The sequence below is a fragment of the Camarhynchus parvulus genome, chromosome 3 (genome assembly GCF_901933205.1).
Source record: "Camarhynchus parvulus chromosome 3, STF_HiC, whole genome shotgun sequence".
Lineage (NCBI taxonomy): Eukaryota > Metazoa > Chordata > Aves > Passeriformes > Thraupidae > Camarhynchus > Camarhynchus parvulus.
The window spans coordinates 13,925,365-13,949,140 of record NC_044573.1 but is presented as its reverse complement, the minus strand read 5'-3'; the positions used below and the strand labels follow the sequence as shown (position 1 = coordinate 13,949,140).

At 41.6% G+C, this 23,776-nt stretch overlaps 1 protein-coding gene across 5 annotated transcripts in view; it reads left to right on the top strand.

Annotated features, from left to right (window-relative positions):
- Positions 1-5,320: 5,320 nt before the first annotated feature.
- The window catches only part of GPCPD1 (glycerophosphocholine phosphodiesterase 1), a 42,936-nt gene continuing 24,480 nt past the window's right edge, over positions 5,321-23,776 (top strand). For 2 of the 5 annotated variants that reach the window (XR_004060571.1, XM_030944493.1), the window contains exons 1-5: positions 5,549-6,119; positions 13,748-13,833; positions 17,289-17,373; positions 18,304-18,397; positions 19,017-19,079. Coding sequence is in view for 4 of the 5 variants with exons in the window: in XM_030944493.1 (XP_030800353.1) it covers positions 13,785-13,833; positions 17,289-17,373; positions 18,304-18,397; positions 19,017-19,079 (291 nt within the window). In the remaining variant the exon portion in view is untranslated. Of the gene's footprint in view, positions 5,502-5,548; positions 6,120-6,143; positions 6,299-13,747; positions 13,834-17,288; positions 17,374-18,303; positions 18,398-19,016; positions 19,080-23,776 lie in introns of those variants that run through there. The other 3 variants (XM_030944494.1, XM_030944495.1, XM_030944496.1) reach the window with 3 other exon arrangements.

The window sequence follows — 23,776 nt, the reverse complement described above, 5'->3', positions numbered from 1 at the left end:
GTTAGCTGGCAGAGCATAAAGGTCAGCCTCACATTTCATTTAAAACACAAACATGACCTTTAGAATGGGATTTTAAATGACAGCAGAGTCAAACCTTCCTGCTGTCATAGGAAGCTCTGTCTCTCCTTATCTTAAGATGTTCCTCCCTGTTCTAGAGATTTAAAAAAAAGGAATAAACAAAGCAGTATCTGTGTCATATTCCATAACTGCTCTTCATTTTCTGACTATTGTCATTGTTTCTTACACAGTGAAATGGGTACTGCTGGGAAAACTAGCACAGGAGCACAAACCCAGAGATAACAAGATGGAGATAGTAACACAAGAAGATTTTGTGCAAGAGCACAAGAGAATGGCTTGGCACATAGACAGAGCTAGGAGTTCACAGAAACCACACATACATTCATATATACAAATGAATGTAAATATTTGTATTAGTATTAAGTTATGGATATAACCTCAGTTTTATGTTTATATACAAAAACCCGAGTATAAAACTTATTCTAGTTGTATTAAACCCTAAAAAGTTTCCCATTTGCAATTGACTTTGCCAGTTTAAATGTGGTTCTGTGACTGAGTGGTACTTGAATCTTTCAGGTGTTTCACAAACAAACCCACCACCACTAAAACCAAACCAAACAAAAACAAACCAAAAACCAAACCAAACAAAAAAAGATCCAACATTAAAGAAACAAAAAAAAATTCACAGAACCAAAACCCCCCCAAATTATACATGTTGCATTTCAGAAACTATAAACCAGCTCAGATCAAGAAGCAAATCATCCTGGAACCCTCAAAACGAAATCATAGCATGTCTCATTTCAAATCAAAAATTTAATGCCTGCAATATTCTATTGGCACTTGGGTTTTTGTTTTTGAAAACTTTTTGTTGTAACATTGTCTATGACTAATGCTCAATTATAAATAATAATTAACAGTGTTTGAAAGTGACTGAATTTTTGATAGAAGAAAGTGAAACTCTTCTTTTTCTTGTTATTAATTTAATTGTTGTTAATAATAGCCATAAGAGTGGCTATTATTAACAACAACTAAATTTATAACAAGAGGGTTTCATTTAATATTTATGATACTTTATACTTGATACTTTGTTATTTTATATTTAGTGATTCTCTCACAGCCCACCTTGCAAAGCTCTAGAGAACATGACAAAAGCATTAATTCTTACTGAAGGATGTCTTAGCCTTTCCACATAAAATTGGGACTGGGAGGATGAGAGGGAGGGGAAAGAAGAATCAAAATTGGGGAAAAAGTCCCTAAACAATCCATAAATCAATGTCCCAGTCATAGAATGGTTTTGGCCATGAGCCCTTCCAGGAACAGGGCATCCACAGCTTCCCCCAGCATTCCAGTATCTTGCTAACATGTAGGTAAAGAATTCCCTCCTAACTTTTAGCCTGAATCTCCCCTCTTTCAGTTTCAAACCATTCTACCATCACAAAATGCCCTTGTAAAAATCCTTCTGCAGCTAGCCTAGGCTCTGAAGTCCCTAAGGACTGAATGGGACTCCTTGGAACCTTCTTTTCTCCAGGCTGAGTAACTCCATCTCCCTTACCCTGTCTCCACAGCAGATGGGCCCCAGCCTTCTGAGCATCTTCAGAGCCTGCTCTGGACTTGTTCCAGGGGACCCCAGAGCTGCCCACAGCACTGCAGGTGGGGTCACCAGAGCAGCCACCTCCCTCAGCCTGCTGGCCACCCTGCTTTTGATGACAAACTGCTGACTTGTCCACAGAGAAAAATACATTATTCTGTACTACAGTAAACATTACAGAAAAAATGCCATTGTGCAATGGGCAATTTTCTAACAATCCTTTCTCCTCATTCTCCATGAGACTGAGAGGCTTTTGCCATGCTGTCAGCATGGCTCTTTCTTGCTATTATTTCATATCCCTTAGCATCACTTTTCTTTAGTGCCCATAAACTGTCCAGATTTCCCATTAGGTAGTGATACAGCAATATTCTCAGTGCCAGAGAAAAGGTCAGAAGTGTATTTTCAACCATAAGTGACTCTACAAAAGATCAAAGAACATTAATTTGACACTGCATGCCTAATGCTGTGCCTTCATTTGCACAGTTTTAGCAGCTATTTTTATTCCCAATTACCCACCAGACCCAGAACAAGTGCAGAAAGATCAAGTGCAGCAAAATGAGGAGTGAAATTCATCTGTATATGCAGCTTTCATCAGCTGTGAGCACTGGTGTCAGTAAAACCAGATCACTGGAAGTCAATGCAGGCTGTGAAAAGGAAGCACAGCTGTAATTTGATGTTCACAATCTTTATAGCTACTTGTAGTATCAATGAAGCTTGATTATAGGCTGAATCCATAATTCTGGCAGCTGAAGGAAATATTCCATTGGCTACAGAAAAGGACATAAACCCTTGAAGGCCTTCCCTAGTGTCTTTTTATATAGGTTTGCCAGTGTATTGTAAACCTATTTCCTGCACTTGGGCAAATGTTTGTCTCATTATTTATAAAAATCATTGCAGTCCCATTGGGCTCCACATCCCAGCCAGTGCAGCCTCAAGGCTGCTTTGATTTTTCACCTACAGCACACAACACCTCCAAGCAACTTAATTCCACATTGTCATGGCAGGGAAAGAGATACAGTGAGAGGGCAGAGTCGCCAAGGACCTTCAGCATCTTCCTTTGGCTCTTCCACTCCTGCTCAGGGACTTCAGCACTACAGTGTCAGTGCCAGAACAAAGACAGAATATTTTACCCACTGGGTAAGCATTAGCAATTCTCATTCACCTTGTTAAATTTTTATCCAATAAGAAAACATGTTTTCCAACAGGTGCACACATGGTTTAAATAGAGTTTGTGCTTGGGCACTGCAAACACATCTCATAACCTTGTCTTTCTGGAGCTCTTTGGGACTTCTGGGAACAGCACCTCAATTCAATACAAGCTTTATAATATAAAACCCCATTTCTCTTGTTTCATTTCTTTTCTGTATAAAAAAGGAAAGCAGACCATCAACCTTAACTCTTTTAACAGACACTTAAAAAGAGTTCTATAAACTGATCCACATGCTCTAATTACTGCACAGTTTTATATTCTCTTAAAGACCAGCTGAGACTTGTCTGCTGCATCATGGCAAAGTAGGAGTTTATCTGACTCAACCATATTGAAGTAACTCCTTAGGGTGGAAAAAAGAAAGTGTGCCGGCAAGTTTAATTAAATGTAGACTTTTCTTAAGTCAACATGAAATGGTAGTTTCCATCCCTTTTCCTACTTGCTCCACACTGGTGCACATCTTTAATAAAATGAACACATGAGTATTTCTTGAATCCATTAAGGGTCTAAGTTGTAATTTTTAGCTACAGTGAATTATGGAATGAAATGCAGTATTAGTTTGACAAAATAAAGTCCTTTTTTTAAAATTAACACTAGGGCTGAATGAAATCAAGTGTTACATTTCTAACAAATTTATTTTTTAACAAAAAAAAAATTAATGGCACAATTTTATAATATTTCTGGCATGACATCAAATTTCTGAAAAGTTTAACACACCAAACCATGCTTGAAAGTGTTCAATTCTATCCCTGCTTTACAACAAATTCCTTCAATTAATAAATCTTAAAAACAGGGAAGAGAAAACAAGTAGACAATTGCTTTTCTAAGTACTGTTTTCTCTGAAGTTTCTTTATCCTCTTTCTTCCCTCAGCAGTGAATACACCTGGAGAAGTGATGGCTCCTAATGTTTTCCTAAATACCAAGGGTTTGTAATTAGAACAGTTCACATCTGTGTTTAACAAGGAAACCACTTTCCACCAACCTCCACTCCACCTTACCCAGAGGAATTCCTCTTATCTTTTTCACTTAAAAATGAGTTGCTTTCAGCTATAATTTCTTTTTATTGCATGCTTCCCCCTACCTTTCTTTCCTTGAAGCTTGAAACACTAACACAGAGACCTCAGCACTTTAAATGCATTACACACGTTTCTGATATTAACATTAGTTTTGCCTACAACACCCAGTGGAACATCACAAATTGCTTAAAAACACAGCTAGATCTGCAGGGCAGGAATAAATGGAAAATAGCCCTCTATTTAAATGGCAGATTGAGGGATGGCATTGAGTAGCTGTCCCATTCCTGTAACAGCACTAACCCCCAACACAGGATAAAGGGTTTCTCTGCACACAAAAGTGGCTCTCCAAAATGCAGTTTGTTCCATCCAAGAGGTTACAGCAGCCCAGGGTGGTGGGTGACAGAGCCTGTGCCTACAGCTGTGAGCTCCAGCTGCAGGCAGGCCTGGAGACCCTTTGGTTTTGGTTACATTGCATTCTATCCTTTTCTTTGCTGAGCATCTTAATACAGTAGAACCAATCTATACCTTAACTATTATCTATAGCCTATCATAACTACTATAATTACCATATTCATGTTACTATTCTCCAATCAATAAAAGTTAGTACATTACAGCTGAAGCTAGAAGTTGTTATTCAGTTTTCTTGCAGTGGAAAATTCTGAGACCTTTTTTCTACTTGCCACATCGGCAGGCTTGTTTGCCAGTGCTATCTTCCTGCTTGGTAAAAACATCTTCTTCTTTGAGGTGGGTTTATCCTTTGCTCTAAGTCATAAAACTGCCTTCTAACTAACCCACCCTTTGCCTCCTTGGTTAGCCAGTAAGACTGGCTCAGCAATTCTTTTCCTCTATATCAAAACTTGCTTCCATCTCTATTCCTTCATCAGACTCTACATTTAAAAATCTTTCTGCTAAGCATACATATCTGTGAGAATTTCTTGTCAAACTTTCATCCTTCCCAACACATGTCCTTGGTGCCATAGGCTTACCTATGCCAGCTTCAACCATAGTAAACCTTTAAGAAGCAGAACTCCCTATCCTTAGGGCAACCCTTACCCAGGCTGGGTACGGAGGACACGGACTGAGGTGGGGGTGACCACAGAGAGAGTATGGATGGCAGCAGAAGCCTGACTCGCCTCAGCAAAGCCCCTCTCCTGCCCTTAGCGCCACCGTCCCCAGGGCCAACTCTCCCGCCCTCAGCGCCACTGTCTCCAGGGCCACCCTCCTGCCCTCAGCGCCACCGTCGCCAGGGCTACTCCTGCCCTCAGCGCCACTGTCCCGGGGCCACAGTCCCAGGGTCACTCTGCTGCCCTCAGTGCCACCGACCCAGGGCCACTCTCCTGCCCCCAGCGCCACCATCCCTGCGCTCCCTCAGCGCCGAGGCTTTCAAGGGAACGGCGCGCGCCCCTCCCGCCCCGCCCGGCCGGCCCTGATTGGCTGCGGCGGGAGGGGCGGGGCCGGGCCGCAGAGTGACGCGTCAGCCGGGCGGGTCACGTGGCCGCGCCCTCCCCGGTGCGCTCGGGGGCAGCAGGATCCGCCTGCCGGCCCCGCCGCCCCCTGCCCTGTTCTGCTTCCCCGCGCTGTCAGCGGCACCGCCAGCGCCAACAGGAGCCCGGCCAGCGCCGCTCGCAGCCCCGCACCGAGGGGTGGGCAGCCGGCTGCAGCGTTCGCCCAGGTCAGTGCACGCCACGGGCCGAGGGGGCGCGGGGCCAGCAGGAGTGCTGTAGGGGAGTGTGGTGGCGACGGCGGCGAGGGGCGGTCGGTGCGCGCTCCTGAGGAGGTCTTGGAGGCTGGAGGAAGTCGGGTCGCGCTGCGGTGTCGGGAGAGCACTGGGGGAGCGGCACTTCGCTCTCAGAGGAAGGTACCAGGGGGATGGCGTGGGGAAGCGGTGGTGCTTGGCCCGCGGGAGAGGCGGGTAGGGCAGAGCTCCCTCGCTATGCGCAGGCGGCCGCAAGCCGTCCCCGAACCCCCCGTGCCTCTCGGAGCCCCCCTGCGCCTGCCCCCGCTCCACGCTCTCCCCACGCCTCCCTCAGCCCCGCCCCGGGCCCGCGGCTGTCGAGGAACGGGCCCGCCCCCCGGCTTTTCCCGCGCTCTCATTGGCGGCGGCGGGGAGGGCGGGGCCGCGGCCGCGGTCACGTGTTGGCGGGGGGCAGCTGGAACCGGTTGGGGCCGTGCCGCCCCCTCCCCACCCCCGGCAGGCGGCCCCGGCAGGAGGGGCGGGGAGCCCGGGCTTTGCTGTCCGCAGCCCCGCACAAAGCGAGCGGGGACCCTGAGCGCCGCTCCGCTGCGCCAGGTCAGTCGGCGCCGCCGGCCGCGTGTGGCGGTGGGACCGCGCGGTGGCGGAGGGGGCGGTCGGCGCTGCTGAGCGGGGTCTGTTCGAGCCTGTGCGGAGAGGGCGCTGAGGGAGCGCTGTGTTATCGGAGAGGACGTGCGGGAAGAGCGCCTCGTCCGGGCACCGGGACGTCACCTCAGGTTCCTGAGAGGCGGGAAGAGCGCTGCTCCGTGCGCCCGGGGGCGGCCGCGGTGCTGCCCGGCCCAGGGCTGGGTGCCGTGCCGGGAGGGCTGCGGGCGTTTCCCGCGCTGTCCCGCCGGGCCCTGGCTGTCACCCGGTGGGTGGCGTGGCGGGCGGCGGGCCGGGGAGCGCGGGGCCTGCGGCTCTGTTTGTTTACGTCGCCGCCTAAAGCCCTGGCCCGGGGCGGTCCCGCCGCTGCCGCATTATGCAAGCGGCCGGGCCGGGGACGTGGCGCGCCGCCTCCCGGCCGGGCTCCCGCCGCGGGCGGTGCCGTGCGGGGCGCACGGAGCCCGCGGTCCGTGTCCGGGCTGGGCACGCTGCAGCGCCGCTGGGCTCTGCCGGGCGTGGGGTGTGCGCGCTGCTGCTCTTTGTCTCCGCTCTGCGCTAGAGGAACACAGCGGTGGTGCTGCCGGCTCCAGGTTTGATGTTATTGATCGCATAGGAGCTAGTGAGGCAGCTCTAGATTAAGCTGAACTTTAAAAATTAATCTGTTACCTGTAGCCTAACCAGGCACAGATTATTTCTTCCATTATTCTCTTTTTCTTTTTCTCTTTAATAGCTTGTCTTGTTAGTATTATTGTTTTGTCAGAGCACACGGTGTTAGATGGAGGTTAACCTTCAACATCTTTTAAATGTTAATGGTAGGGTGAAATAGTTGATAACTGGAATTATTTTTATCATATATATTTCCATTCTAGCACTGCTTTCTGTAAAATAACTATATAAGATGTTAAAAAAATAGGAGATTGCCATTGATTTTGAATAGAAACTGGTAGCCCAAGCTGCCATGTAATTAGTCTTTCAGTAAAGCACGTAGCCTCTCAACAGAATGGGTCCAGGCTTTGGAAACCTGTTAAAAAAGTGGTTTATTGAGAGCTGTGGGGAGCATTATACATGTTATTTGTCCAAGCCATTCCTAAGTGAGGAATGCTAGTGTGATCACAGAGACCTGAATTACTCCCTGCTTAAGATCTTGTCAGCCGAACATTAGTAATAAGCAACAGCTCACAAAAGAGGAATCGGACTGGTGCTGCTCTGTCTCACAAACGTGCCCCAGCTGTTTCCCGTCTGCTTCAAGAACTTTGCCAAACTGCTATGGCATAGCTGAGGCGGAAGAGTCTGTCACATGGACAGGTATTTGCCAAATGCTGACACAGTTAACTTATTGTTACTTAAAACAAAGCAGATACCTTGTGGTGGGTGAGCAGAGAGAACCACGGCTGATGTTGCCCCTCACATGGGGAGCTAAATTGATACTGAAAATACAGTCCTCAAGATACTTTTCTCACTTGCTGTATATTAGTGTGATGCAATTTCAGAGGTGTCACTTGGGCTTTGCTGTTTTCTAAATGTCAGCATAAGGCTGTTGGTAAAATTTCAGCCTTTGAATGAGAACAGCATGTCCAGATCTTCTGTGCAAGTTTGTTTGCTGTCCAGTGTTAGCACTGCAATGCAGAAGGAGAGACCTGCTGAGTTTGTCCTTGCTCCTGCAGTCAAGGTGCAGTGGGAGGGAGAGGAGGGGGCAGGAAGAGCCCTCTTTGTTGTTTGGTTGAACATGAAGGAGTTAATGCTGTAATGCTGTTTCTAAAAATTCTCTCCCAGTTGTTAAAGGGAATGCCCTGACAAATACATCCTCTGACGCTGTTCTAAAACCCAGGTGTCGTCAGCTACTGTTACATAATTGTCTTGCATGTCTAATTTGTTGCTTTAGATGTATGCTATAATATCTGATTGCTCATTAGGACCAACCACAAGCAGCAAAGTCTGTCCATCATACCACAAGGTTATCCAGATACCACTTGGCATCTTATGAATATCGCAGTGTGTGTCTTAGGCTTGTGTCCCTTTGTTCAGCGCAGCAGGAGATCTGATGCGTGGTGGATTTTCTATTGCTGTGTGTAGCACATCTGTTAAGAAGGTACAATCTGAGTGCAGTACCTTCTCCAGCATGGCTGGGCTGTGTTCAAATTCATGGTTCATGAGGGAGGCTGTCAGGGGTGCTCTGTGTCAGCCCCAGTGCTGCCAGTGTGTCCTCTCAGCTGTCAGATGACTTGGCTGGGGCTGTGGCACCTTTCCCCTGCTTCAGCGTGGAGTTGGACTCTCCTGGGTGGTGATACAGCTCATGAGTCTCTTCTCTTAAGGTGGAAAGTGTCAGCTCAAAATGATAAAAATAAAACTAAAAATACTGCAGCCTTCTAGTCCTTGTTGATTTTATATGCAGTAAATGGAGAGATATTTTGAAATAATTGAGCATGTTTACTTTTGGGATTGTGCACCAGGGTCTGTGATGAAATGTGTGCTAGCATTATGAAAGAGCCTGTTTGTGCACAGGAGGTGCTGGTGGGTTGACTTTGGCTTTGTGCCAGTTGCCCACCAAGCGGCTCTGTCACCCTTCTCCTCAGGGGGAAAAAGGTGGAAAAAGCCTCAGGGGTCATGGTAGAGGCAATTTAATACAGCAAAAATAATTTCTGCAGAAGCAAGGGGAAACAGAAGATTTTATTCTGTTTCACCATTAGGGAAGCAGGGCTTCCATATGGATAGGAGTTGCTCTGGAAGACAAAGGTCTTAAATGACAAACGCCCTCCTTTCTTTTCCCTTTTTTTTTTTTTTAATGTATCAATCTCTGAGCTGATGTCATATGACCAGGAGTGTCCCTTTGGGTCACCTGTCCTGGCTGTGTCTCCTCCCAGGATGTTGCCCACCCGCAGCCTCCCGGTGATAGTGGGGAATGTTGGAGGGACAGCGCTGATGCTGTGTGAGCACAGCTGAAACTCTGGGTGTTATCCACACCTTTCTAGCTGCCTGTACAAAGCACAGCTCTGTCAGGGCTGTTGTAGGGAAAATTAACTCCCTCTCAGCCAGACCCAATACAATGGGCTTCATTTTTCTGCAGCTAAATAAGCAAATTTGGTAGTAGAGCGGGCAGAAATAATCTGACACTAAATATCAGATGTTTGAAAGTGCTAAAATCCATTCCAGGAATTTCGTGGCACCTGTGTACTTAGTTGTCTTATTACCTTTGAAAAATCCCATTAAGTATCTATAAAATGTATTAGTTTAAAAAAACACTCACCCATTAAAATGATACTTTGTGAGCTGTATTTTTTCATCTCATTGGAAAAATCTGTGCAGCATATTATCCTGTCATTTTTAAATATAATGTTACCCAAGAGAGTTTTGGGTTGATAGATTTCCATCAGAATTTTTTACTTTTAGTTTATTAGATAGAGATTGGTGGCTTTTTGTGGGTAGAGAAAGGGAGAAATGTGACACTTTGGTGTGAGTCTGATACTTTTTTGCTTTCTTACCGGCGTGTTGCCAAAGTCCGATTATCCATAATGGATATGCTAAGTGTAGCCAGCCGTTCTGCAGCTCTTACAGTCAACTTAGAGTTGATAAAATCAGCTTTTCATTCAGGTCTGTCAAGGTAGTTGCTTGAAGTGTTCCCTGCCCTCTGTCCATGCCACAAAAGCCCTCTGTCCGTGCAACAAAGTTCAAGGCCTTCAGGCTTGTAAGTCTCCACAGTTAAAAAAAAAAAATCCCATTGTGCTTCAAGCCTGCCCTTGGACCACCAGAATCAAAGCCTCAAAACCTGTTCAAGTTGCTATTAAAAATATTGGTTGTAATCAGTAGAGAGCAGCTAACCTGGCTGCATGGCTGCTGTGAATTTTTATGACTCTGGAATTTGTTCAGTATTTGTCAGATAGACTGTTATATTCTGTGATTGCCCCAGATTACCTGGTGTGTATTTAGCTAATCCTGAAAAAACATATAAGATATGGTACAGCAAGCAGCCAGCACCTCTTAAATCATATTGGAAATGTTAGGGAAGTTAAGGGTGGGGCAGAATAATCCACTGAAGCTGAAAGCTTTGAAGGGTCTTAATATATCACCAGACCTGTAAGCTAGAAGGTTCAAATGAGCTTCAGGATTTGAATTAATAAATCAAGTCCCTGTCCTGGTATATTTCTAACTACAACCAAAAAATATTTTGATCTTCCCCATCCAGGATGACATTTATTATCTCATTTTAGAGGAAATCTATAATACTTTGTGACACTTTAACAGTTGATTGTATTATGTAATCTTTTTTTATCTTACCTGCATTTTCTAGAAGTCCTCTTTTAGAATCAGGGAGATGAGAGTTTTGGATTTCCTATTCTTTTCTTCCTATTAATGTTTCATGTTGAGGTTTTTTGTTTGTTTTTTGTTTGTTTGTTTTTAGTGAAGTGCTGATAAGTCTCTACCTGTGTGATTTGTCTTTCCCATGAGGAGAACTGAGACTCAGGGGTTCACTACTTTCTTGCATGTGGTTGTAGTCTATAAAAGCTGACCAAAGGAAGAGGAGCAATTGTTTGCACCCAGGTTAGCATCTGAATTCCTGTTGCTGCAGCTGATGTGAATTCAGCTTTATTCCTTTTGGACTCAGAGGTTGTTTAAAAAGGGCTGTTGCACAAGGATTTCTAGTTTGTAAATTAGGTCAATCAATTTTATTAATATTTGTTGATTAGGAAGTGTTTGTAATTTTCAATGTAGCTCTTCTAATTTGCTTCAGTTCCCCATAGCAGTTATGATGTGACCCCTCTGAGCTGAAAATTCTTTGCATTCACCTAAAAGTCCATCATGACAGGAGTGGGGAGCAAAAGAGGATTTTGTTAATTCTTTGCCAGCTTCTTTGGTTAAGCAGTGCTGAAAATCTGAAGGAAGGAACATCCTGTTTCAAAGATGCCTGACACTTAGAGGTCAAAGGATTTGATTGTTAAAGCTTTTCATTCCCCTTTGAGAATTAAATTATCTCTTTTCAGGAACCATCAGTAACTAGACAGCTAAGCTTAGGTTGTTTGGTTTTTTCCCTTCCCCTGGAGTAAGATGTTTTTGTATCATGTCTTGAAAACACAGATTGCTTTTGTGAGTGCATTATAATATACCACATAGGTTTGATTCCTTAACAAAAAGCAGACCTTGTTTTTCTTTGCTGTGTGTTTGCATTCAGAGCTCTGCTAGAAAATATGGTTTTCTTCAGAATGAGGGTTGGTACTTTGACCCTAAATATAAAAGCAATATCTGTACCTGCAATTCTGCTAAAAAAAACATGCTCTTGCTTGATGAACTGGAATTTTTCTTTTCTTCATATACATCCCTTGGGTAGGCTGAGTAGGTTTTTGAGATAAAATGCATTTTGGGTAAAATTTTGGCAATTTTAAAAAGTCAGTTTAAAAACCTCCTTACAACTGGCTGCTCCTATATAGAAAAGTAAAATTATTTTACTAGGCAGTTTAGAAAAGCCCATGCCTGTCTGGAAAGTAGGTACATAGAATTTTTAAAGATTGGCTAAAAGCTTTATAGGCTTAGGAGGATTTTGGATGATTCTCTAGGAACAATTGGGTAGTTAGTTAACTTGCAGGTTTTTTTGTGTGTGTTTTTATGGGATTTTTTTTGGTTACCAGCCAAAAGCATATTCTTGCTTTGGGGAACTGGGTGCACATATCAGCTTTCATTTTCCTGCTTGACTTTTGCAAGACATTTTTGCCTACTTCATTTCCCCTTTGGTTTCTCTGCCCTTTCAGTTAAAGGCTGTCCAAACAGGCATTTGGGGAGCACAGCCAAGCCCCTGACTACTTGGTGTCATCATAAATGCACACTAGGAATTTATATTCTCTGCATTACACTGAGATTTTTTTGTCACATTAGACCAGTTTTGTGAGTCCAGTCTTAGTTTCAGCACTGAAACGTGCTGTGCTTCTCTGTCTATAAATAACTGCTAAAAACAAGTGCTAGAATGTGTCACTTAACATACACAGGTGAGAAAGTTCCTAAAGGGCATGCCCTTCATGGAATTCCTGTTTATCAGCTGTCCTTATTTCTAGCTTCACTAGTCTGGGATTTTATCATTTGTAGAGTGATAAAATTTGCAGAAGGCAAATGCAGAATTGGAATATGTGAGCAGAAACCTTTATATGCCTACTGGTTTTTTTTGCTCTCATTTTATTACGGAAAAGTCATCTTCCTTGACATGGGGAGGGAAAATAAGGGAGGAGAAAAAAGAAAATGTAGAGGAGAAAATGTAAAGTAAAGGCAGCTGTAGTTACATTAGGAATAGAGGAGGAGAGTTAGAATTGAGAGGAGGAGGAGAAAATCCAGAAGAAACAGTTCTGAAGGTTCAATACCTGCAATAACATTTTAAATGCCCACAAAGAATGAGGTTTGATGATGAGCTTCTTTCTCCCCTCCTATTTGGTATCTGCCTTTTGCTTTCAAGGCATATTTAACTGTCCTGTGTCCTTTGAAAGCAAGGGCTTCCCCTTGTAGTAGTAGAGCTAACGAAAGGCAAATTTTTCTTCAGTGTTCTTAATTCTTTCTGATGTTTTTATTAAAAGATTGCTGACCAAGATTGTACTGAAATAAAGTGCTGTTTGTCCTGTTCAAAAATAGCAATAGTAACATTCTACTTCCTTGGTTTAAAAAAAAAAACAAAACAACCAAACAAAACACACACAGAACAAAAAGCCCCCCACAGCAATGTAGAGAACTGGATTAATTGAAACCATTGCAAAATTCATTCTGCTCATAATTGGTACAATTATCTTGTAGCCCATGTCCAGATGGATATACTTGGGGGATGACAGTCTAGCAACATCCGTATGTGGACTTTACTATGACTGCTGCTTTTGTAAATAATATAAAAGGATGTGATATATCAATAGTGTTTCTGCTCTAATGGTGAAAATGGGCTTCTGCCGGCTTTTTCTCAGTCAAGGTGTTGTGCATTGGAGGAGAAAATTGAGGCAGAGTCAGTCTTTCAGCTGCAGTCCTGGCTAAAGGCAGTCTCTTCCTGCTGGGCTGCTTTGAAGGCTGCTTGGTGCTTCCAGTTGCTCCTGGTGCTTCCTGTGAAAGCCTGGAAGTGAGGGAGCAGAGTCTACAGGGATGGACAAGTGGCAGCAGAGAGCTGTTATCTGTCATGGGTTGTTCCCCTTTTCCTTCAAGGTGGTTGTGCTTCTCTGTGGAAACTTCCTAGTGCTTTGTAGAGGATGCTGAAGAATAGCACTGATGAGACAGAAGCTACTGTTTGCCAAGGGTCCTAATCTTAAAACCTTCCAGTGGCCTCCTTGGAAGCAAAATTAGAGAGTTTTGAAAAATCTCTGCTGAAGACTGATAAATGCTGCAGGATACTGATCCTTGCGTATGGTATTTGATTTAGTGGTCTTTTTATGCCAGTGTTGCAGCTGGATGCTGTTTTTTGGGTCTACAGCTGCTTTTAAAGAGCTTTCTACTTCTACTGCTCACTCAAGCAGTAATATCACAAGTGGCTTGCTTCCCTGTAGGTGGTGGGATTTCTGTTTCCTCTTACTTAGAGCAGCAACAAATGAAGTGATTGTTCCTCAAATTAGTTCTCTTTGTTCCCACTCTAGGAGATTTCAACAATCCCAAGACAAAACTTCTGCAGAAATGACCTCTTGTCAAGTCACTTTTGAAGTAAGGGGGCCATCAGGACCAGGTACTCAAATCATACTTTCTCGTTTCTGTATGGTTGGTGTAAGAGAAAACTTAATAGAGGAGTGTTCAAAGGCTGTCTTGTCTGTTTTCCTCAGAGATAAAAGAACATATTAGATCAAATATCAAGATGATAAATCATTGTAAAATATATTAAGACATTTCACCAATGAATTTGAAAATGAGAGTTGGGAAATAAATTTTACCTCTTTCTCCAAACAAAAATTTCATAATCTGCTAAGGATTTTGAAATGGTTATGATTGGTTTAAAATCTTCTCTCTTTAGTACCTTTTTATGCCATGGAAACAAGCATTTGTATTCTGACCTGTGATACTTAGGCACACATTGATGTGTTTGTTCTGGTTTTTATTCTCTCTGCATCCCTGTTAAAAGTTCTCACAAGATGTGACCTCTATCAGAAGTTACAGACAGAAAGAATATGCAGCTTAATTCAGTATTCTGTCTATGCAAAAACAAACAAACAACCAAAAAAAAAAGGGTAAAATACCTTATGTTATCCAAATGAGGAACACAAGGTATCACATCAGGTAGAACGTGAAAATCTGGTATTGGTTAATTGTGTGTATTACATTGACCTTCATCTTCAGGAACTTGGAAGGAAGGAGTTGTGTTTAACCACAGCTGGTAACTGAGGTCTGCACAACTGCTCCCAGCCGTGTTCCTTCCCAGCTTCTTCCTTCCCAGCCCCCTCTCTGGTGGGGAGAGAACAGAAAAGGCCTTGATGCTGTGAGCACTGCCCAGAAGTAACTGAAATATCCCTCTGTTATCAGCACTGCTTCCAGGACAAATTCAAAACACAGCCCCTACTAGCTGTTGTGGAGAGAATTAACTCTACCTCAGCCAAAACCAGCACAGAAGTTACGCCAAAAAAAGTAATTGATTGTTGCCTAACAGAAGCAGATGAATGTGGGAGCAGATTGGCAAAATTCCTGTGCCAGGCCAATACCAGATGGCAGAAGTGTCTCCTGTAGTTGTAGGGAAAGAAAATGATAAAAACATTGTACGGGTTTTGACATCTGCCCTGTGTTAGACCTCTGCTGTGTTTCTCCCTTGTGATTTGGCATTTGGGAACTGAAAACTGTTACTCGATGTCAACATAAAGCTGTTGGTGAGGAGTAGAGTTTTCTGTAGCATTCTGGAGAAAATTTTAGAACTTGAGAGTAAATTGACCTTAGCTCAAGACCTGTGTGGCTGTACCATGGAGTATTGCAAGCTGTGCTCTCTTTGTCCTGCTTGCATTGTTGCTTCCACAGCTGTGGTGGCACTGTCACTAGCAAAGCTGACTTTGGATGTGTAACTTCTTCCTATGCTAATAATATCTGCCATGAAAAGTAGGATTAGTGAGAACCAGATCCTGCCTCAATGGCTGTTCACAAAGAATTATCTGGAAATACAGCATAAAGAGATGACACAAAAAGGTGCTTCAGCTTATGGCAACATTGATATTGTTGGATCAGTGAGGCTTTTGCAAGCTTTGGGGCAGAAGGCTTAGATTAACCTTCTCTGCAGTAGCTAAAGGAGCTCTGCCAGGAGCAGCCTTGAATTCCATGACAAGGAGAGGGGAGAAGCTGAGAACCCCTGAGCTTGAAATGCAAACCCAACCCAAACCCCCCTGAGTTCAGAATTGCCTATGGGCAGGCAGTTTGCCCTGCATTTCACTTTGGCATTCCTGGTATAATTAAGGCAGTGTTTTATAAATCCTAATTCGGCCTCAGTGCAGTTGTTGAAGGGAGTTTAGGGTGGCTGCACATCCTATTCAAGCATTGCCTTTTGTGTCTGGTGCCTTACTGAGTGAGAGGTGGTCACTGGGTGTTCACATTTTGTTTAAAATAGGAGCCCAGAGAACTCTTCCAGCTGGGACCTGTTAAGAGGAATATAATTAGATGGCACTTCAAGGTTAGCTGTGTGTACACGAAGGTGTATTAAGTACTGCTGTTTTAAAGGGATGTTAAAAGAATTTTAGCTTTTTTTTAGTATTTCTACTCAGAAATCCTGCCTGTGTGGTGTTCAGGTGGTCTTCCCTCCCCACTTTATCTTCTCCCTGCAAAAACAAATCATGACATGCCTCAAGATAGGGTGGAAAAGGGAAAGCTGACATAGGCAATTGCATAATAAATATAATGTAGATTTTTGTCTGCATTTGTATGCTTACAGTGAACATCCAGAAAGCTCAGGCTTCTCTTTTTAAAATAAATTGCAGCAAAAGATTAAAAAAAAACCTGCTGAAGTTCAAAGTGTTATGTAAAATGATTTCAGAATGATTTCATTCAGAGAAATGTTGTCTTACATTCTGTCTTCTGTAGATTTTTTCCAGCCCCTGGATCTGCAGAGGTTTCTTTCATAAGCAGGCCTGTGGTATCCCTTATTAGTTTAACTGGAGAAAAGGGACACAATTCTAGAGACAAAAAAGCATCCTCAAAACTGTAACTGTGTACTTTGAAGTGTCAGCTGTGATGCGTGGCTTAAGAAGAGGTAGTGTACACTTGCTGCATACAGCTGGTCTACTTTGTATCTTGGGATTATTGTGTCTCCCCACACTACTCATTTTGAGAACAGGAAATAAGTCAGAGATGCTTGTATCATTCTTTTGTGGTGCCTAACTGTACTTTAAAACTCCATATTTTCTCATTCTGCAACAGCTTTTTATTATGTCTAAAAATCTTGTTGTAACCCTGTGAGAGCAAAATACTAATTTGTTCTTTCCATTAGTATTTATTCTTGTTGTTCTTACAATCAGATACATACAGGTTTTATGTTAAAAATAAGGATAAGTTGCAATGGTCACTTGGGATATCCCAAAATTAAATATACTGTTGTGAGCTTTTGGGTTCTGTATGTATGTATGCATTGAGATAATGTGACAATTTCATGTGGGTTTTTTGTGTAACAATGTTATGTTTTGATAGCCAGTAAAAACTGAAAGCATAGCAGCAAAATTAACTTTATTACTTTTGGGAATCAAATTAATTGGGTATGTTGCCTTGGGAATAATGCTAGCAACCTCCTGTTTGTCTGTGCTTTCTAAATTTTTGGTATGAATTTGAGGGAATATGGACATACATTAAAAAATACAGAGTCTTAGGGAAATAACCGTGTTATTTAACATTAGAAAAGATTAAACATTTTACTGTGAAAATTTGCCTGCTACATTCCCAGAAATGTTTTGAATGCTATTCCTTAAGAATGGTTTGGAAGCCAAGCCTTTTAAGGGCTGGAGTTGTCATTAGTGCCTCTCTCAGTTCCTTGAGATGGTGAAGAAAATGCTGTTGTGGTTTTGGGTGGGGTAAGATTCCTTTCTGGATAGGAGGGATTTTAGATGAGTGATTCTGGTGTATATATTTAAAATACTTGAAAGTTTGACTGTGGCTGTACTTTCTAATGCCATCTAGCCTGAAGTAATGATGATTGTGGGTATTTTTCTGTTTGGATTTTTTTAGGAGAGGTTTTTGCAATATGTGGGAGCTGCAGTGCTTTGGGAAATTGGAATCCCCAGCTTGCAGTGGTCCTCCAGACTGTGGATGAGTAAGTTGGTTTTGATTTTTGGTTTTTTGGGGGGATTTTTTTCTTCTGTTTTGAATTTTTTTTACTTATTCCATTTGAAGTAGCTGGAGTTCTGGAGCAACAAATTTATTTTGTCTTTGAGTTTGTAAACTCCTGAGCTGCGTGTACTGTTAGTAGAACTCCAGAATTTCTTGGGTTGCCCCTGAGCACTTTGAACGCTTAGGAATATGTTTAAGGAAATACAAAACTTGGGTGTGCTTTTCTAGTTATGGATGATGCTTCTGCTGTTGTGGTTGGCATTTCAGTAGTTTAGCTTTAGATACTTGGAGTAAGAAACTGCTTTGGGGCAATTCTCAGTCCCATGGCTGTGCAGCAAGTTATAGGAGATGTATAGGATAAAAAGAAAGTAAAGACTATAAAAAAATTATTATTGTGCTAGAAAGTGATAGGAAAGAGATTATTTAAACTGAGAGTTGCATTGAAATCCTTAAGGGGGAAGGGATGTACGTATAAGCATGAGTGTACATAAAAAAAGCTTAAATGCAGTGGAAAAATTCAGTATTTTCTTAAAATAGTGCCAGCTTATGGCAGATCTGAGGTGATGGAAAATAAGCTTTGCAGGCTGTGTCTGTAATTCTGTCAGTGACTGGCTGTGTGATCATGGATGAGTCTCTGAATCACTTCACCATGTTCTCCCCATCTGTTCAGTGGAGATGAGAACTCTTGTTCTCTTAGAGCATTTCAGATCTGGCAATCAAAAAGTTCAGTTTCAATTCTAAGTACATCTCGTGTTCTGTGCGTGTTTGGCTAAGGTGCTTTGTTATAACTTTCCTTGCAACAATACACTAGACTTTATTTTAGAATATTACTTAGACATGTGTCTGAGGTGGCTGTTAGGCTGTGTTTTGAAACTTACTTTTTTGGTTGGTTGCTTTCTTTTTTTCTTCACAGTATATTTGAGAAAAGATGGAAAACTACTGTAGAGCTTCCTAGAGGAATTCCTGTTCAGTATCGGTATTTTAAAGGATACTTTCTAGAACCTAAGGTATGTACAACCTTGTCTACTTTAAGTTGGCTCATCCTTAGGAAAAATTCCCATACTTGAAATAAAAAAAGGATTTCCTGAGTTAAACATGAAATATTTTTAGAAATAAGTCTTGAATTGCTACATATGAAACACTAAAACATTTGTGGAAATACTCACAGTTCAATTCTGGAGATACATGACCATATGCTCTTAACTGTAATTATATTCTCTTCTTTCTTTTATCAGTGTTAGTGTTCCAAAAATTTCAGTGGTAAGAAATCCCTGACATTATTATAAAGCTTAAATAATATGGTGAAGTTCTTATAGTTAGAATATAGTTGCATATGGACTTCAGCAGGGCATGGATCTCAAGTGATCCATGGAAGGGATGTGATAGTATGTGATATCTATCCTGTATGATAGGATGGAAGCAAGTGATAGTAGGAGAAAAATGGTCAGTGTAGGAGGTGCATTAAAAATTTAAAAGTTTTTAATATCACTGCAGATTTGTTTCTGTGAAGCATGAGAAGTATTAACCAGACTTTGTGCTGCATAATTAACATAAGTTAATGTCTTGAAGTGAAAAGGTGAAACAAGGGATGAGGCATCCCATTGTTTTCTGTATGTTTGTATGTAGGTATTTGCACGACTTGGAGGGGAAAAAAAGAGCCAAGAGACAGAGACAGATGTGTTTTTACAGGTATTGATGTCAAAGTTGCATATGACTTAAAGTTACATAAATTAGAGTTTAATGTATGTGACAGTGTACTGGTTTGTAAACATTGCACTAAGGCAGGGAGAAGTTCTTCAGATGGGAAGAGGTTGCATCCAGGAAAAAAAAAAAAGCTGGGCTAAGTTGGGAAAATAAGCAGCTACTCTTGAACTGTTTTTCATAATAAGTAATAACCTTAAGAAATTTAATGCTGCCTTTGCTGTCTTTCTTATTCTATTAATATCCTGTAGCTATTCACCCTGGGCTTTAGTTCCTCATTGAAACTGGGATTATGAAGGCTGTAGCTAAGTGTGCAAAGGAGTTACAGAACCATCTCATCAATACCTTTTAAAAATTTCAAATTACTGTCAAGAGCATGTAAGTTTTTGTCAGCCTTTTTTAACTAAAAAAAAAAATCACATTTGATGGAGGTATCATTTCAGTGAAGGGTACTAATTTCAAACGAAACACAGTTCTGATTTTTTCATTAGAGCATGTGAAATAGTCTAGTCAGAAACTGGTATTTAAATTGGTACTTTGAGGCAGAAGAAGGGAAGGCCAGTAACAGATTTCTTTTGCTAAGGTCAAACAGAGGCCAAAAGTAGATTAATTCTTACAGCTCAGCAGCTCTGGTGGGACACTTACATTTTTATTTTATTTTTCGCAAATGACCAGAAGTTTAAATGTAAGCAAATGTAACACACTCAAAAAACAAGAGTTAGTGAGCAGAGGCTGAGCCATGGTTGATAGACAATACAATTTCTGTTTTACCATTTGCAAAAGTTTACCCTCTGTATTGGTGAGTGTGTTTCTTTGAGTAGGTGCTCTGTATCTGCACCCTTATGCACCGTGTGATGCAGGGTCTGCCAAGGTAAGTATGAATTTAATGCAATACCAGCATAAAGAGCAGGAGAAAAGGAAACACCCTACAAAACAAAGTATGTGAATTCCTGGGGCGCAGGGTTGTCAGCTTAGTGGTGTCTGACTTGTACCTGTTAAATGCACAGGACTTTACTTCTTTTAAAATAAAGTCTTTTGAAGGAAAGGAATCCAGGTACAATGTAGTTTTCTTCCTCTTTTTGTAAACCTCTTGCAGAACAATGAAAAAGTAACAGGAATATCATGTACAGTATAGTGCAAGTGAGACAGTACATGGAGAACTTTAGCATTAAGGAAATGCTGATAAGGAAAATATACTTTTAAGTTAAATTATTCTGCCTATTTTATTTCAGAATTTTTTTCATTAGGCATTGCTTGTGATTAATCTCCTAAATTTGACAAGCTGGCAGTATATGATCTCTGACACTTAATCTTTATATCAATTTTATGTGTAGTAAAACAACAGTGTAATCTTATATTCAAGTCTGAGTATATGAATTTGACAACACATAGTTGGTAAATCATGCTGAGGACAGATCCACTTGAAGTTAGCAACTTCTACAGTAACTCCAGCTGTGAAGATGCTTGAGTTGGACATGGTGGAAAAGATGGGGCTGATACATCTTTACACAGAGAAATGATGGTTCCTAGATTGCCAACAGTAGTGCTACAGGCTAGATGTGAAAATAGAATAATTGACATTTTATTTAAAAAAAAAGCGTTGTCTTTTTCTCTCCTCCCTTTAAGAAGATCATAATTTGATCTTAAAATTTTTTTACGTGAAGGAAAGTATGATGTAATGGAAAGTCTTGTTTGTAGTGAAGCATATTGCTGTTAACATAATTGTGGTTATGTAAATAGAGCAGCGGTTTTTTTTAAATACTCAGTATATTGAAATTTGTAGAATTGTTGCATGAATACAAAATGTCCAAAGAACATTTTCCTATAAAACTGGTGTCAGGTCTCAGCTCCTGCGTATCAAGTGATTTTACTGTGTTGCAAACATTTTGATCTTAAGCCTTTAAAAAGAAAAATAAATACACACACTTGGATGAAAAGAGACAGTAACTTAAACTATTTTGGTCGAGGTTGTTCTTTCATTGAACGTAGTCTGGGATCAGTGAGCTCCCTGTGAGGATCTTCCTGGCTTTTATTCTACACTCACTTTCTGTTTGTGGCAGTGGGTTGTGAGGGGCTTTGTGTGAGGCACACCAAAACTCCCTTGGCTGGAATTGGTCTACTGTGTATCTTGAGTTTTAGAGGAATAATGTTACATGCATTGCTTGCATGATGCATATTCAAAAACCTGAGTAAGGAACACACCTTAATCTGTCCAGCTGTGTTCTGTATTTGCTTTTAAAACTGTAAATAAGCATGCAAGTTCAGGGTTACTTCTTTCAAGGCAAGTGTGAAATAGCTAAGCTGTCTGTGCATGTAGCAGGACTTCAAAAACTGGATTGGAGGACATTTTTCACACTTTCTGCTTAATTACAGAGGTTTCAAATGAGAGTTAGATTTACTTTTTTAAAATGCAATTAAATAAATCCATTTAGCGCCTGGACTGTAGTAATAAAGATGAAACTTAGACCTACACTCAGTAATTAATGCCTTAGAAAGCTTTTTGTAGATTAAGAACCCGTGGTTGTCATGATAGTAACAAAGACATTATTGTCTGCTGAGATAGCAGATTGTGTGTGAAACTGTTACTGGAAATACCAGAGCTATAAAATCTCTACTGAGCTCAGCATTTCCTGCCAGGTGACTTCTGTGTGCTGCTGCCTTGCAAGTTGGATGCAATGCCTGAATGGCTTTAATTATTCAGTTTAGTGCTTAGTTATTGTCTTCTACATGGTACAGAAATCCAGAGAGATTTTGGCCAGAAATGCAGCTTTAGCAATTAAGTCTAATTTAGCTGTTTCATATTATTGAAGTAGATTATTATTCTTGAAACACAGTTTTAATTAGTGAAGTGCCCTTGGATAAATGTGTTTGTGTGGCGTTTTTAAGATTTGGTTTGGGTCGTCCCCCCCCAATGCCTACTCTATTGCGATGCCTTAAAGCAGGAACCTTGGAACTGATCTCCTAAATTACCATTTAAGCATCCACAGAAGTGTTTTCATTATTTAATTGTACTGAGTACCCAGGACTTCATGCAAATGGTGCATCTGCATCGAACCTCAGAACCATTAGGCTAGATAGGCATTTTTCCCTTCATTTCAAAAGTGTCTAATGACTGCTGGGGAGGGAGGCCCCAGCTTCTCATAATGGAAGATGATTTGATTTTTAAAGAAAGTTCTTGAATGTTCTTTAAAAACTTGAAAATTGAATCAGATAATCAGCTAATCAAGATCAAGCGACAATATTCGTGTTGGCTTTTACAAAAAAATAACAATGTGTGTAGTAGTAGAAAAAGATCCACAGTGTCACTTACCTTAGTGTACTGCCCATGAGATGCTTGATGTGACATTTGAATGGATGCCCTCTTAAGACTGTCCTCTAGACACTCTCCTTTTAGGCAACGTTAACATACCGTTAATATTGATGACACCTCATTTACTTCTACTGCTCAGCTGGCTGCTTTTCAGATGTGGTCAGTATATGCCACAGAAATGACATTACTCTTTTGACCTCATTGTAACAATGGCTTCTGTTACATGTAATTGAAACGTTTTTTAAATGCCTGTAAACTCAGAGAGGGTCTGAGTGGGGATTGAGAGGGTTTTTAATGATGTCTGTGCCTGTTCTCTAATCAATTGCCCTTTTTTTCCAGGTAGCTTTGCTTGGCTCTTCTTAGTATGGAAAGTGTTTAGGGTTCCTGGGATTAAATGCACAATCAGTCCATTGTATTCCTTTCAGGAGAGGAAATTGTGCTGAATGTATCTGGCATAGTGTCCTTACTGTTGGGATAATGTTATTCAAATTCATTCATCATTTTAGAACCTGACTTTAGAATGGACAGTTACAGTAGTGTAAGAAATAAATTGGTATTTTCATACAATACATTGGGGGTTTTACAAGGAAAAAACCTTTGCTTACTTTCTGAAGGAGACAGCTTAGTCCATGTTAGGAGGATTTGCATTGCCCAGGTTCACAAACTAAAGCTGTACACGTGTTCGTGGGAGCTGCTGTTGGAGATCTTGCATGCATGGTGAGAGTAAATGGCAGCCTCCCTGCTGACAAACATGGTTTGCAGCTTTGGAAACAGTCATTGTGACAGGCAAATGTCACTGTGTTGTGAAAGAAGGGGAAAGAAACTTCTCATTATTTACTTTTCTAGAAATCCTAAGTGTGGTCACTGTGGCAGCAATGAGAAGTTGGGAGCTAAAACTGCCCCATAACAGGAATAAACTGGAAGCAGTAATATAATTTTATTTGTATTTTACATGCATTCTGTCTTTAAAACATAACTAAGCATATGTGGTTTATTCTGACACGACATTTAAGTGTGGATGCCTCTGAACTCATTAGGAACATTGCTTCAGCTGAGACTTGCAGAGCAAAGCCATCCTACTGAGCTCTTGTTAAATGTTTGGTGTTTGCTTGCTGTTAACTCACCCAAAGGCTTGGGAGATTAAATGTGCTCAGTGTATGTCAAGAAATCCCATCTGCATGTGAAGAATTTGTTGGGTGGGGTGTAATGGAACAAAGCATTTTGATGCTGTGTAATTACACTGCTGAGTCTGAAGCTTGTCTGGATGTCCCTGTGGGTCTGAAATCTGTTTAAACAAGAACCTGAGCTAGGGGATGAGCTGGAATGGAAGTTTCCATGTCCTTGGCAATAGTAGCAAATTTTTTTGGAAATAAGA